This window comes from Passer domesticus, chromosome 8, assembly GCF_036417665.1.
Source record: "Passer domesticus isolate bPasDom1 chromosome 8, bPasDom1.hap1, whole genome shotgun sequence".
Taxonomy (NCBI): domain Eukaryota; kingdom Metazoa; phylum Chordata; class Aves; order Passeriformes; family Passeridae; genus Passer; species Passer domesticus.
Genome location: NC_087481.1, coordinates 58626046 through 58639971, shown reverse-complemented (window position 1 = coordinate 58639971; position 13926 = coordinate 58626046). Strand labels below are relative to the sequence as shown.

Below are 13926 nucleotides of genomic sequence, written 5' to 3'. Positions count from 1 at the left end.
AAAAGACAAAACTAAACAGTGCTAAATGCATGAATGGTAGAATACTAACCTCCAAATAAATATGGGGTATAAGTCCCACGAAGGAAACAGATCAGTGGTCATACGTGAAAAAGTGGTAGTGGAATGGATTTTTGACTAATTAGTTCTTACAGGAATTTTAACTGAACTAGCATTACAAGTGAATCTCTGCACATGATACACTCCAACCCAAAGGCAGTAAATGATTTCAGCATTGACATGATTTTTGAAGTACACATCTCAGCAAGACTGGATCAAGCACAGTTTTTGAAGTGTAAGGCTTCTGTACCTTGGAATCCCCTTAAACTGCCTATAATAAATAAATGTTATTTATGCAATGAATATGATTTAAAAAAAAAAACAACACAATTAGTCCCTCCAAGAAACTCATCCTTTTTCCTAACTACTTTGTAACTGCATGACATAACCTAGAGACAGAGCAGCTATTAAAAAAAAGTTGACCTTTCCAAACCTATTTTTTAAAGTACTGCCTGGGGAGGTGGTGGAGTCACCATCCCTGGATGTGTTTAAGAAAGACTGGACGTGGCACTCAGTGTCAGGGTTTAGTTGAGGTGTTAGGGCCTGGGTTGGACTCGATGATCTTGAAGGTCTCTTCCAATCTGGTGATTCTGTGTGATTTACAGCCTCTCTTAGGATAAGAGAATACTCATGCTGAACATACCACTCACACATTAAGTAACTGAAACTGTAGGTTTCTCAGATGTGCATCTCATCTGCTCACTGGTGCAAGGTTTACAATGAAAATTTTTATGGAGAATAGGAATGAAACATAGTGAATTGCCTAATCTAGCATTTGATAAAAGCAACTGAGCAAGCACTTGAATAAGCATGTCTACGGTATGATTAGTAAACTCTGCTATACTGGAACCAGTCAACAGTGAAAACACTGCAGTAAAAATGTTTGGTATACATGGTCCTATGCATACATAAAAGCATCCTGTGTGACAGTTTTAGTCATATAAATGAACTCGTGAATTCATGTTACAAATTACCACAAGGAAAGCTGAGGAAAAAAAAAACATTCTGGGTTTTGATTATGTCATTAAAGAGATTTATCTGCATTTATTACTACTGTCCTGTTTGAGTCTGTACCTGAGTTCTTTAACTAGAATTAGACAAATCCTTTATCTAAGCAGGTAAATCAGCACATGAGAAGACACTGAATGGTGAAAGAGTTGTAAGTGGCTAAGATGCTGGCAACACAAGCCTAAACATAAGGAATCATCAACCTCAAAATCAGTGGCAGATATATCCAACTTGAGCACAGTAGGCAAATGTAACTTTTAACACCATGGTTTCAATATGCTTAGTGGAAACAGAGCTGAGAGGTTCAGTAACCGCAAGCTCAGTGTAGTTAACTGTTGGGTCTGATCTCAGCCAAGAGTCACTGGTGAACTACATGTGTTTATTCCATTTTTATATTTGTATTGCATGTGTTAACATGCAGACTGCTATATGAGGCAAGGTCTAATGAAAAAATAGTCTTGCTCTTAGACATAACAGTCATTAGGACTCTAAGTCACTAAACACTTTTTCCATTTATGCTGATGTGAAGAAAATTCCTCTCATCTGAGTACAGCTGAATAAAATGTACACTTATGAAGAATAAAGGTAGGGAGTGATGAAAGAGCAAACATTTTTGGAAGCATGTCTGCACAAATTAGGATGAATTATAGACATGACATTTATATATTGCATGTTATGAACAGATAATTGATTTTTCCAAGGTGTATTTTGAAACATACTGTATCCTGCTTTGGAATCTGTACCAAAACTGAAAGTAGTTGTTCTGTATCCAGGAATTTTGAGATAACTGTAAAACAAAAGTATACACATGAGAAATTAAACTGAAATTATAAGATGATGTATTTTCTTTGAAAGCACACAATTAATTAGCTATACTAATGCTAATCTTTTACATTCTATTGTCACAAATTATTTACAGGGTAAAAAAAAACCTAGCTTAAAAACAGCTAACATATGAATTATTTTGTCATAACTATACTTACAACTTCCTATACCTAGGTGTGCAGTGATTACTGTATAGGTAGACATCTGTCAATTCAGAAATACTTTTTTTTACTTAGATTGAATTGTGTTTCTCTTGTGACACAGATGAAGATTATATGATCCAGTTTCAGGTGGACTAATTTTAGTATTGTATTTTACCTTTCTCTGGATCATATGTTTTATGAAGCAACAGGAAAAAATATACGCAAGTATTACTTAAGCAGTGTGTCTGCTTTTTCGTGTATACATTATATATAATTGTATACATCAAACATAATGCATACCCAGCCATAGAGGTAAAGAGACAAACTCCAACTCTTTTAAAAAGCTACTGGCTCACAGATTTCTATACACTGTTTCAGAGAAATTCAACTTTTCTAAGCAAAGTACTTGAGAAAAGTATCACTATGATAATATAGATTACTTAGAAAAATTAAGTGCTTACTATGTCACCTAACAAACCATTAAAAATACTTTTCAAACATACTGAGTCACACGACATACTTTCCTACATTAGAATAAAAAAGTTTAAAAAGAAATATAGCATTAAGGGTTACAAAACAAACTACTACCTGCTTGAAGACCAAAAAAGAGCTCCTCATCCTGGAGTAGTTCCTGAACACAGTCCAGTCTTGTGTTAATTGTTTCAGCATCAACTAGAGGTTCCAGGATATTGGATCTAAGTCTTCGACTTCCACCAGGAGTTTTGGTGTAATTTAGAACACCAAGAAGTGTGTGCCCATTCCTTTAAAAATAAAATAAATGTGAAGAATACATATACCAAAAAAAGAGATGGCAAGTGTCAGGAGACATTTATAGGCAAGACTATCCTACAAATCTGAGGCATGCTTAGCATCTCCCCATTTGCCATATATATTACATGAACTTCAGCAGTTTAGGAAACTAGGTAATTCAATATAATTTAATATAATATTAGCCCTCAATCACGTAAGTAGAGAAATACATTTGTACTTAGTATTTTATTCATATTTTGTAGTAGTATTTCATTGCTACTGCAGTGGTAAACTTCACATTTTCCCTCTCAATTAAACTAATTTAAATGAACAAATCAACCCTACCCAAGGAGGCAAATGATCAAGTTATAATCAGAAATCAAATATTAATCAGAATAATTTACTTGACTTACATTTCTGACAATAATTTAAAACAGAAGTCAAGGAAGAGAAATAATGTTTGGTTTTATTATTTTAAAGAACATATTTCAGTCAATATAGAAGTTAAATAACATGCTTATAATTTCTAAGTATTAGTTTCATCTTTATGGCTTTTACACGTTACACATCCCAGGTTTCACACTTAAGGATGACTACATCTATGCAGAATAGGCCATCTATAATATTTACACCTACTGCACAAATAGTTTTAGAAACCTGAAATCTTCTATGCTATTGCCTGGAAGATGACCCATGAAATGCTGAGGCCATAATACCATACTGATTTAAACCAGAACTTGAATAGGAAGAGACCTGATACAAGTACACAAAACAAACACCATGAAGATAGGTAGATAGGTAGACAGATAAAGTGAGCAGAAACACCCTGAAATACCATGGTATAAAAAATAGCAAAACAATAGTCAAGAGAATTTTTAAAAAATGGGGAAATTCAAACCCAGTTGTATTAAGGGTGCATTTACTGTATGACGCAACCCATGACAATGCTTAAGTGCAACTCTACATTTGGGAGAGTATCCACAGTGCCTATCTTTACGCAGTTGAGGACTTATTTCCCTCCACAGCTAAATGAACAGAGACAAGTCCCTCCAGAATTAAGACTGGCACACAAATTTGACTGAGGTATTTCTGGTGTGTGCCTGTGCTATTAACTTTTACCTGCTGATACCTCATACAAAGATATCTAACCAGGCTTTGGGGATAAGATCTAGATAATAAAAATAACTATGTCTGGCTGATTCAAACTTGCCAATGGATCAGCAAATATTCTGCATCAACAACACTAAAAAAAAATTCCAGAGAAACTTAAAGCAGTTTACTGTTGCTCAGTGCCTCCTGTAACCACCCTCCTCTCAAAACCATCTCTGAAATTAAGAACAGAAAAATACTGCTCCAAAAGTACCTTCCTGTGCAAGGCATTCTGTGGTTCTACTGTATCTCCCCAAGGGGAAAACTCTTAGGAACAGTACTTGGAAAGTGAGGGATCTCCAGGCTCCCCTTTTTTTATCAGGGTGATTAAGAGGACATCTAAACAGAGGTGGATCTCAGACCTGACAGGCAGCAAAACACAAGTTCCAACTATTTCTCTTGCTAACCACACGTGTAACAGTCTGGAGAAGGTAAGCCTTGAAGTTTCTTCTGCCTACAACGCAACTAACTGCCAATGAAGGAAGTGCTCCAAGAATTGATCTCAATGTGGAAAACTATCAAACAATCAAGTACCACACTAAGGGGTACATCATTATAGAAATTACTCTCTTTCCCACTATTAGATCTAAAATGAGACAAAACAACCTTTCAAGGCTGAAGCATGTCTCTACTCTAAAATGAGTAAAATGTAGGTGTTTCAATCCAACATACGAAATGCGCAGAAATATTGCCTCTTTCATTCCCCAGTCTGTACAATTTTGCATAAATTAATTTTGAAGTCTGAATAAAACATACACATCAATATAAAGATGATTATGCATCATCTTTCTACAATTTACTTTAGGATTTCCTGTGCTAGAAATTTTGTGCTGAATTGTAACTGTCAAGATATTTTTAGAAGCTCTGAACAGTAGGCAACTTCTCTCATATAGATATAAATATAATGGTCAGCTCTTTGACACTAATATCAAGGAAACTTAAGAGAAATCCATCTTTATAAAAAAATAACTTGAAAAAACTATTCTTACCGAGAATCTCTGTTATTAATCACTAGTTCAAGATTTTGTGCTGATGATGAATCTATCATAGCTGTTTTCTCACTCCCCTGGAAACGAACCTTGAGTGATTTAGGAGCATAAACCGAGTTTTGGATAAATTCAACGTATTTTAGCAAAGCTGCTGCAGCTGCAAGACAGTAGTACCTTGGAAAGAAACAATCTTTTATGAATGTTGAATACTGCTACAGAAATACCACAAAAGTAGTGCACTACAGAAATAACATTTACACTACTGTGGCTTGACAATTACTGCGATTGATAGTACTGAAAAAGCAGTACATTTCAAATATGCACAAACCTGTGCCTAGTGAACATATATTCATGCAAATCAAATATTCATAAATGTCGGAGTCTCTGTACACTTGACAGCCTACACTATATCACTGGTATATGTGAATAGGTCTTTCAACAGAAACATGTGATTTGAAGACCCTGGTCACCAAGTATCAACACTTAAAATTGTTGATACATAGAAAATGCTTGCTGAGGCCAGAAAGAAAGGCAGTCACAGCTCTTGAAAGGTATCTTTAAGGAAAGAATAAAAAAGAAGTGGAAAGCTGTGAAAACTCAAAAAAACCACCCACTGTAACAGGCTATTTACATTTCTACATATATCAGAAACACTGGAGGGCAAAATAAAAAAACAGATCCGTTAAGAGTTTTCTAACTTTTGCAACATGACACAGATCTATGTAATGAGTACAGAAAATGATTTTGTTAAAAACTTATCTGGACACAGTATGCTTTTCCTTATTTAAACATACTTTGATTGGACTTCCATGAAAATGGTGCTAAATTCAGATGCACACAGTTGTTCTATGTACTCCAAACCCTTTGTTTCATTGAAGTATTTTCTCTGGACAGTTGTAAAAGTCACATTCTGTGAAGATGAGGATGAAAGTGAATAGTTTTAAAAGTTACATCAGAGAGACTTCTATACTTTTCTAGTGATACATGTTTCCAAGAAATCCATCAAATTATTCTGTAATCTGTCTTCATAGAAGTATTCATTCTAGCTTACTAGCATAAGCAGGGCAATGTAACTAGAAGCGTGTGATGCACAAGTGATTTATGTGAGAGAAAGAGGAGAGAGGTCAGGAAGTAGAAGGGTACTCATGAAGAAGCCATCAGCTCTGCAGCAATGAAGCAATTCAGGTAGTAATTAACAGGTTTTTCTAAGGTTCTGAGACTTTAATACACATAAATTACTTATACTAGCTCATTTTATCCTCTTTTACCCTGACAGTGCTCTTTTTCCTATTCTATGATTCATCAGCCCCACTGATTTATCAGATTGAGAGAACAAGGGACAATGCTTGATTTCTTAATTTCTGTATCTTTCCTAGGTTCGGTATTACCCAATGCCACAAATTCAAAACTGTCAGCTTTCATCAGCAATATATCTATCTCTGTAACTGTGAGTATTAGAAGTATCAGCATGGGAACTGCATTTAGTTTATTCACAGACCTGAAAATCATAGGAAACAAAATCTTAAGATTTTAAAACTTGTGTAAAACTCTTAAATCAACCATCATATAAAAGTGATCAACCATCATATAAAAGTGAATGAAATTTTAGATCTTACCTTGAAATGCTCCGTTATCAGACTGAATAGTTTTGTTGTATTCCCTGCATCACAGGCAGTGTTTGACATTATTATTTCTAGTGGTGTCAAAATCTTGAGTTTAGTAATAACCTGGAGAGAAAATTCAAAATAATTCAATTTTTTAAAAAATTATATAACCGCAAATATTTTAGACAATAATGACCAGCAATAACAAAATACAGAATCCTTGCATTTTAGAGTCAGTTTGAGTTCTAAATTATCTGCTAACTTCTACATGAATGAGTCAAATTAATATGTATCTAAATATACATGAAACTAAATTAAAAACAAACAGAATTTAGAGCTTATCCACTGTTATCTGGACACAGAATTATGCTTGCCATTGAAGCAAGAGATAAATATCCAAAACTATGTTCCATGGCTATGATGAGGAGAAGGACTTATTTCAATAGATGGCAGTTTTCTGGGCTTGCAGCTGGAAGGTCAGTGGTGCTCTGGATGATGGAGAAATAAAACATGTCTGAATACTAATAATCTTTTGATTGAGACTAGTTTTTAATTTTGTTTTAATCTCCTCTAGTAAAATTTATCTTGGTATTAACATAGGTGAAAAAGTGCATATTTTACCAGCTTTATGGTATGCACAACCCCTGTAACAATTTTTAGTAGATTATATGCTCTTCTACTGTAAAAGAAAGGACAAACAACATTATGCATTTATGTTCATTTATACCAGCATTCACAAATTCTCAAGGGAGAAACATGAAAAAACAGACTGTATTTTAACTGCTTACAAGTTAAGATGTGCAAGAAGAGACAGACGATGTCTCAATTAAAAGGTAAACAAGTACAAAAAATACACCAAAAAATAATCTAAGGGTATTTGGGATGGGAAGGCTGTCACTGCCTTTCATAGCTGCTAACCACCAAGAAGTTTTTTTCCAGTGGCATCACAATTCAACAAATCTTGAACAACTTAAAGAATACAAGAAAACTTGTTCTCAGAGTTGTTTTGCCTGATGAAGAATACTTGCAAGTTCTACTACCATATGTTGCCCAATGCTCTTCAAAATGAGGCACCTCAGTCCCACAAACTGTATTTTGCAGAAAGGCTATTTTTCTTTTGAAAAACATTCTTGCCTCTTTAATATCTGAGGCACAGTAAGTAAAATAGCAGTCTTTTCAACACTGCACGTTTTCTAGAACTTGTTACTTCCACTTCTGAGAAATCTCTTCTGCAAACTAGAAATTTCATTTTCCATTAGTCATAAGCTTTTTTTCAAGAAAGTCACAATAATTAGACCATAAAATACCTTGGCATAAGTTGTATTGTCTGCAAATTGTGATAATATCATCTCAGGATTTTTTAAATCTATACTGGCCATTCCTACTTCACCTCTGGCAAGGCCTCTTCCTTCTACTACAGCTACAATAACCGATGCAACACTATGAGCAGAAACTGCAGATGAGGATGTAACTGTAAAACAGCCATATATATTCAGTTATATTCCATACAAATTAATGGAAGATTGATCAACAAGCATCATAAACAACGGAGCAAGGATAAATAAATATACAGACGCAGGAAGGAATCATCAGTCTTTAAGAACATTAAAGACTGAACTGATAATGATTAGTCAGACTGTGAAAGAAGTAACTTTAAATCTTGCATTACAAGAGCACATATGATACATATAACATGGCGCAAGGCATCACTACCCTGTAACACCATTTTGCTCATACGAAGCACTGCAAGATGTACCATCAGCTACTAAGTGTTCTGGAGAATTAGTGTTCTACACCTCTGAACATGCCAACATAAAATACATAAAACTTGTGTCAAGAAACTTGATAATTATGTTATATATGATGTCTAATGCATTACATGCCTAAAAATGAACCCTGATCAGAGATGTGCATGAATTTGGGCTCTTTAGTGACTACACTACATGTCCACAAGTACAATTTGATTTTGGACAATTTGAAAGAAGTCTGAATTCTAATTATACTGATAATTCATACATGAATGCAAAGTAAGTAGCAAAAGGATGCAATACCAAAATATCTTCTTAGTACATAAAGTAGTATATTCTTGTTTGTGTATTGTTCCTTGGTAGTATCCTCTGTGGTACAAAACACATTGTGTTTTGACTTTATTTTAGTATCTTAGTATATCACATTAAAAATTAAACTGTTTAATAAAATAACGTCAAAAATATAAGTTGGACTGTGTCCTCTAAGAGCTGTTAATCTTACCCGAATGTCCCATAAGAGGGGTATGGCTTCTGCAACCAGATCTACCAGAAGAGAGAGGTGTTTTTCCTATACATGTGCTATTCAGGCCTCGCAGAGAAGAAGAGCTTGTGAGATTCAATGTGTTAGCATTTTCTACACAAGAACTTTTGTCCCCAAAATATGATTCTGAGGGGAGAGAAATAAGTAAATTAAGAAAACAGCCACAACAAATTTTTATTCAGAAAGCAACATACAAAAAACAGCTTATAAAACTTTAATTTTTATTAGCAGAAACAGAGATATCCAAACAAAATTCTATGAAAGCTCTCCAGAGTATAAAATGAAATAAATCAGACTGCTTTGGAAACAAGCTTGCATTAATATTATTATATTTTACAATGAGATTACCTGCAGTGCTAATAAAAAAATTAGTTACATTGTTGGAACAGAAATAATAGAACAGAAGTCACTTTACTAAGTATCCTTTCATATTCTAATGAATTCTAAATTTATGAAAGAATGTTTTAAATCAACTTCATCTCACATTTGCCCATCATTTGAAAAATCAAAAACTGCACACATGTTTATGAAAACCTTTTTTTAAAAGCTAAGCATTCCTTTAAAAAAAAGGACAATAAAAAAAAATTTAAAAATTAAAAAAAAAAAAAAAAAAAAAAAAAGAGCCACTTGGGAATGATAACCCTTTGAATTTATGGGGATCAACTCTCAGAAATTATATAGTAATCTGGGATGTATTTGTTAAAAGCAGTTTCTTTCACACATGTATTTCAGATCTTCCTAGGTTTTTAAGTCCTGCAAAATATCTTTGTCTCAGAACACTTTAAATTTCCAATAAATTATTTAAGTAATTTACTTGTTTTTAATTCTCTTGAGATAACTGAAGACATTCTTAACCTAGTTATATAACTGCTTTCTCTGATTTAAAAAATGCATGAATATAAACAGCAGATCCACTTAAAAAATTCCAGGTATTATAAAACATGCAAACACAAATATTTCTGTTTCTTATATTACATTAAAAACTGACACACAAGACAAAATATTTAAGTATCGGTTTTAGATGATCAATTAACTGCATGAGTCTTTATCAAGGCTGGCTGGTAGAAAAACATCTCCTGTACTGGGGTTCTGGAGTTTGTTTGGGTGAGGTGGGATTTTCTTTGTGCTTGTTTGGTTGGGAGTTTTTTTATTTTTAAAACTGTGACAAGTGATAAAAATATTAGCTCAGATCTTTGGTTGGGGACTTTCTTAAGAGAGTGGACACATCAGCATTGCAATGCATGCTGATAACTTCTTTTAAATAGCATTCACTTAGATTTTGGCCTAAGTTCAGTCAGAATTTTGGCAGAAGAGACATCCTGTAGAAGGTAGCAAATTTGGCATAACAGGGGGAAAACTATAATTTTAAAGACCAGATGAACCAATTCATATACAGATATTTCTCAAACCCAACATTTAAGTCAGGCCCTATTTGAATTAGCATTCTGTTTGGGGAATTTTGTTTTAGGATTCCTCAGTAGTCATATATATTACCCAAACGCATTTTACCTAATTACCAATTTATACACAATGGAAATACATGTACATCAGAGTTCATTGCAGCAAGCGTTAAAATAATTTCCAACTCTTTTCATAGTTTCTTTTCGTCTGAAAATACCACAATTTTAACTTTTCTTTGCTGCCAAGATACAGATTTTGATAGTAGATTTTTATAAAGAATGGCAAATAGCAGTATTGCATTGTAGGAACACAACATTCTTATCACACACCGACACCGACAGGCTCTTAAAACTATTTCAAAGCCAGGCATAAAAATAAAAACAAAACCAAAAAACAACAAAACTCCCGAAACAACCAACAAATCAAACACAAACCCACAACTAACTCACAACCAACGTTTCGGTTCTCTCCTGTAAAACAAACACTGTGCAGCAATTCAAACACGTTTATTGTTCCCACCAGAGAGCTCAGCTACTACTATTCAAAGAAAATAAGAGATTCCTTTAAAGACGTGCAAGGAACGACTTCCATTGCTCTGGCCAGCTAAATTATAAAGGTCACTATGAAGGTTAGCTGCTACTGCCCCATCTCAGTCAGGACCGCTTTTAACAGCTTTTTCGGAACCCGACCCGAGCAAAGACAGCAGAAAGAAACAGATGAAGGCCCAGAGAGATAGCGTACCTTCCCGTTCGGACACCGCCGGCTTCACCGCGCTGCTCCCGGCGGCCCGGCCGGCTGCGAGGCCTTCCCTGCTGGAGCCGCCCGGCCGTGCCCCGCCGCTGGAGGAGTCCCCGATGCTCTCCGAGCTGTGCGGCGTCTGCAGAAGCCCCAGGGTGTAGCGGGGCGTCTGCTCGGCCCGCCCGCCCACGCCAGGCGTGGAAGAGTCGCGGCCCGTGTAAGACCCCGAGGCGGCTGAGGCGGCGGCCCACCCGCCCGCGCCCGCCATGGTGCGAGCCCTCAGCACCGCGCCCGGCAATGGCGGCACGCGGGCCCGACCGCCGCGCCCGGAGACGGGCCCTGCGGGTAAAAGCTGTCGAGCCGCAGCTATAAACGACAGAGCAGAGCTGCTGGCCCTGCAACGGGTTTCATTATAAATACGCAAGGGCCACAGCCACGCAAGGAAAGTGCTTGCTCTGCTCTTTAAAACAGGAGCACTGCGTTTCAACATAATTTCTCCCGCATTAATTCTTCACCATTCAGACTTCAGCAGGCACTTCAGCAATGTGTTCTGCTCAGGAGTCTGGGTACAAAAAGATCCCCGGAATAACCACAAAGCTAGTTTACCTCTGTAATTGTCTTAAACGCCTGCTTGTAAGAATGTTTTAGAACACCAACACTGTTTATCACCATCATGTAACATACACCACTAAAATTTTCAATTCACATTTTCACTCGGCATAATTTTGTCTCTGGCACTAAATACACCTGAATTATGAAACACTCCATATACTCACACCTTTTTAAACCTATAATTGCATAAGATCTTTAGAAATTACAGCTGACTTAGGAAATTACATTGATCAAACTTTCACCAGAGAGCTCCAATAATATTAACAGGATTTCAATCTAAAGTGAAATGTTCTACATTGCTATGAAATATCACCCATATTAATTCCCGGGCTATCTCAGTCTGTAAGAGATTAGAAACTCTAAAGACTATTCCATTTTGTCTAGAGAACATGGAAAAATAGCAACTTTCTAGCTACTAAACAGTTTTCCTGAATGAAAACAAGTGCACTTACAAATAAAACCGTAATGAAATTTTTAAAAATTACTTTAAAATTACTGGTTAACCTTTACAGTTAAATAAAACCTGATCAGTGCTCCCATTCCCTCACACTCAACACAAAGCCTTTTCTGTAAGGCTTTTTATTTAACTTTTCCCCCAAACCTTGAAAGATAAAATTCCAGGATTTGACCAAAGAATACATCAGGCAAATGGGCAATTAAAAGGAGTAGAGTTTTTACCTTAACTAAAAGCCTGTAGGCTTTAAAAATTCATTAGAAATGCTTGAGCACTCATTCACATTTTGTTTTTCAAATCCATGACAAGTAAAGGTCTATCAAATATTGACTTTGTCCAGTCGTAACTTACTCTACATTAACACAGCTAAAAGAACCCAGATACTGAGCCCCACCTGTAAAAGGCAAGGCACATTCAAGATCCAGCCACTCCACTACCATATCAACTACTGCTCCCTAAAGGCCAGAGCCTGGCACCCTCAAAAGACAAAGATAACTGTGCTCGCTGTCTACAGCCCATAGATGAACCGTACGGTCTTTGCCAAAAGTATCTAGACAGATCAATGTACTACTGCACCACCCTGAAGCTGTGCTACCCTGTCTTTAGTATTGCTACACCCTTGGGCAGGGCAGCTCCTACCATGACACAGACACTCAACACAAGCACTGTGACTGTGAGATGCGATAAGCGCACAAGCAACAATGACTTCCATAGGGAATATGGCACCCACCAGCAGAGAGGTCCAAGAGTGCCATGACAGTGCAGGTGCTCTACAGCAGCCCCAGAAAGTGGTGACTGCTGCGGCCATCAGCAGAGATGTGGATGAGAGCCATCAAAAGCAGAATGATGGATGAGCAAGAAGCCAAGCTTTAAGACAAAAGACTGTTATGGACATGGGGACAACTGGCGTGCGTGGTAGATGTGTCAAAAAAAACCTCACAGAAATGGAACTGAAGGCGCCACTTGGCTCACCACTGTGAGGGATGACTGCTCAGAAACATACAAAATATGATAGACACCAGACAGATCCATACCTTAAGCTGGAATTCCAAGACAAGAAAGGCTTGACAGGCACTAAGCTGATGTGGCAATGCACTTGTGACTCACAGGAAGGCTGCCAAGGTGCCTAGTGATCACTAAGAGCTATGGAGACATCAAGACCCAAGGAAGGTACAGTGTACAATGCAGAAGACAGACTAACAGAGTTTATACAACACAGACACATGCTGGAACTGCTTTCTTTGGCACAGTTCTCACATCATGGTAAGAACTAACCTGCTCCCATGATTTGCCCCAAGGGAATTGGTCCTGAACTGTTCTCTCCCCTACACTGACTTTAAACCCCTCCTTGCAATTCCCAACTTTGCCCCCTCCCCCCACAGACATCCCCACCTCAGGATCTTCCCTCACCTTCACTTCAGAGGAATGGGGTACTTAAGCTATTTTCCTAGCTACTCGCCAGCAAGCCCAGGCAGGGGAGCCTCAGTACCACTGCCCTGCTCTGGGGCCCACCCTCTGCTGGGTGTCCGTGCACCCGGGGCTGAGTGCCCGTGCACCCGGGGCTGAGTGCATGCACTGACTGTGGTTATGCACCACCATGGCCCTCATGACCAAGCAAATCCTCCCTTGTAGCCTCTGCACTGCAACCCTCTGATGCCAATCTGAGCTTTCCTGCCATGACACCTTCAGTGAACAGGAGCTATCCACACCTACTGAGGCGTCTCACTCGCCTCACCCATGTCCAGCAGCCTACAGCATCTGCTCAGAGGGGAGATGCACCCTGCACCCTATCATGATGTCCCTGTGACCGGAGAAAGGGATGCAGCAGCACCAGATCCCAAGCACGGTGCATCTACCACGCACGCCAGGACAGCAGCGGAGAGCAGCTGGCAGGAAAGGAAACGGCG

The 13926-nt window shown here is 37.4% G+C and overlaps 1 protein-coding gene across 4 annotated transcripts in view; it reads right to left on the bottom strand.

Annotated features, from left to right (window-relative positions):
* Positions 1 to 13923, bottom strand: part of MSH4 (mutS homolog 4) — a 25535-nt gene extending 11612 nt beyond the window's left edge. For all 4 annotated transcript variants that reach the window (XM_064431684.1, XM_064431682.1, XM_064431683.1 and 1 more), the window contains exons 1-8: positions 10957 to 13923; positions 8776 to 8940; positions 7833 to 7996; positions 6538 to 6648; positions 5716 to 5831; positions 4922 to 5095; positions 2622 to 2794; positions 1785 to 1852 (exon numbers count right to left, since the gene is read on the bottom strand). In XM_064431684.1, coding sequence (XP_064287754.1) covers positions 1785 to 1852; positions 2622 to 2794; positions 4922 to 5095; positions 5716 to 5831; positions 6538 to 6648; positions 7833 to 7996; positions 8776 to 8940; positions 10957 to 11443 — 1458 coding nt within the window. In that variant the 5' untranslated portion in view covers positions 11444 to 13923. The remainder of the gene's footprint in view (positions 1 to 1784; positions 1853 to 2621; positions 2795 to 4921; positions 5096 to 5715; positions 5832 to 6537; positions 6649 to 7832; positions 7997 to 8775; positions 8941 to 10956) is intronic.
* Between the last annotated feature and the right edge of the window lie 3 nt (positions 13924 to 13926).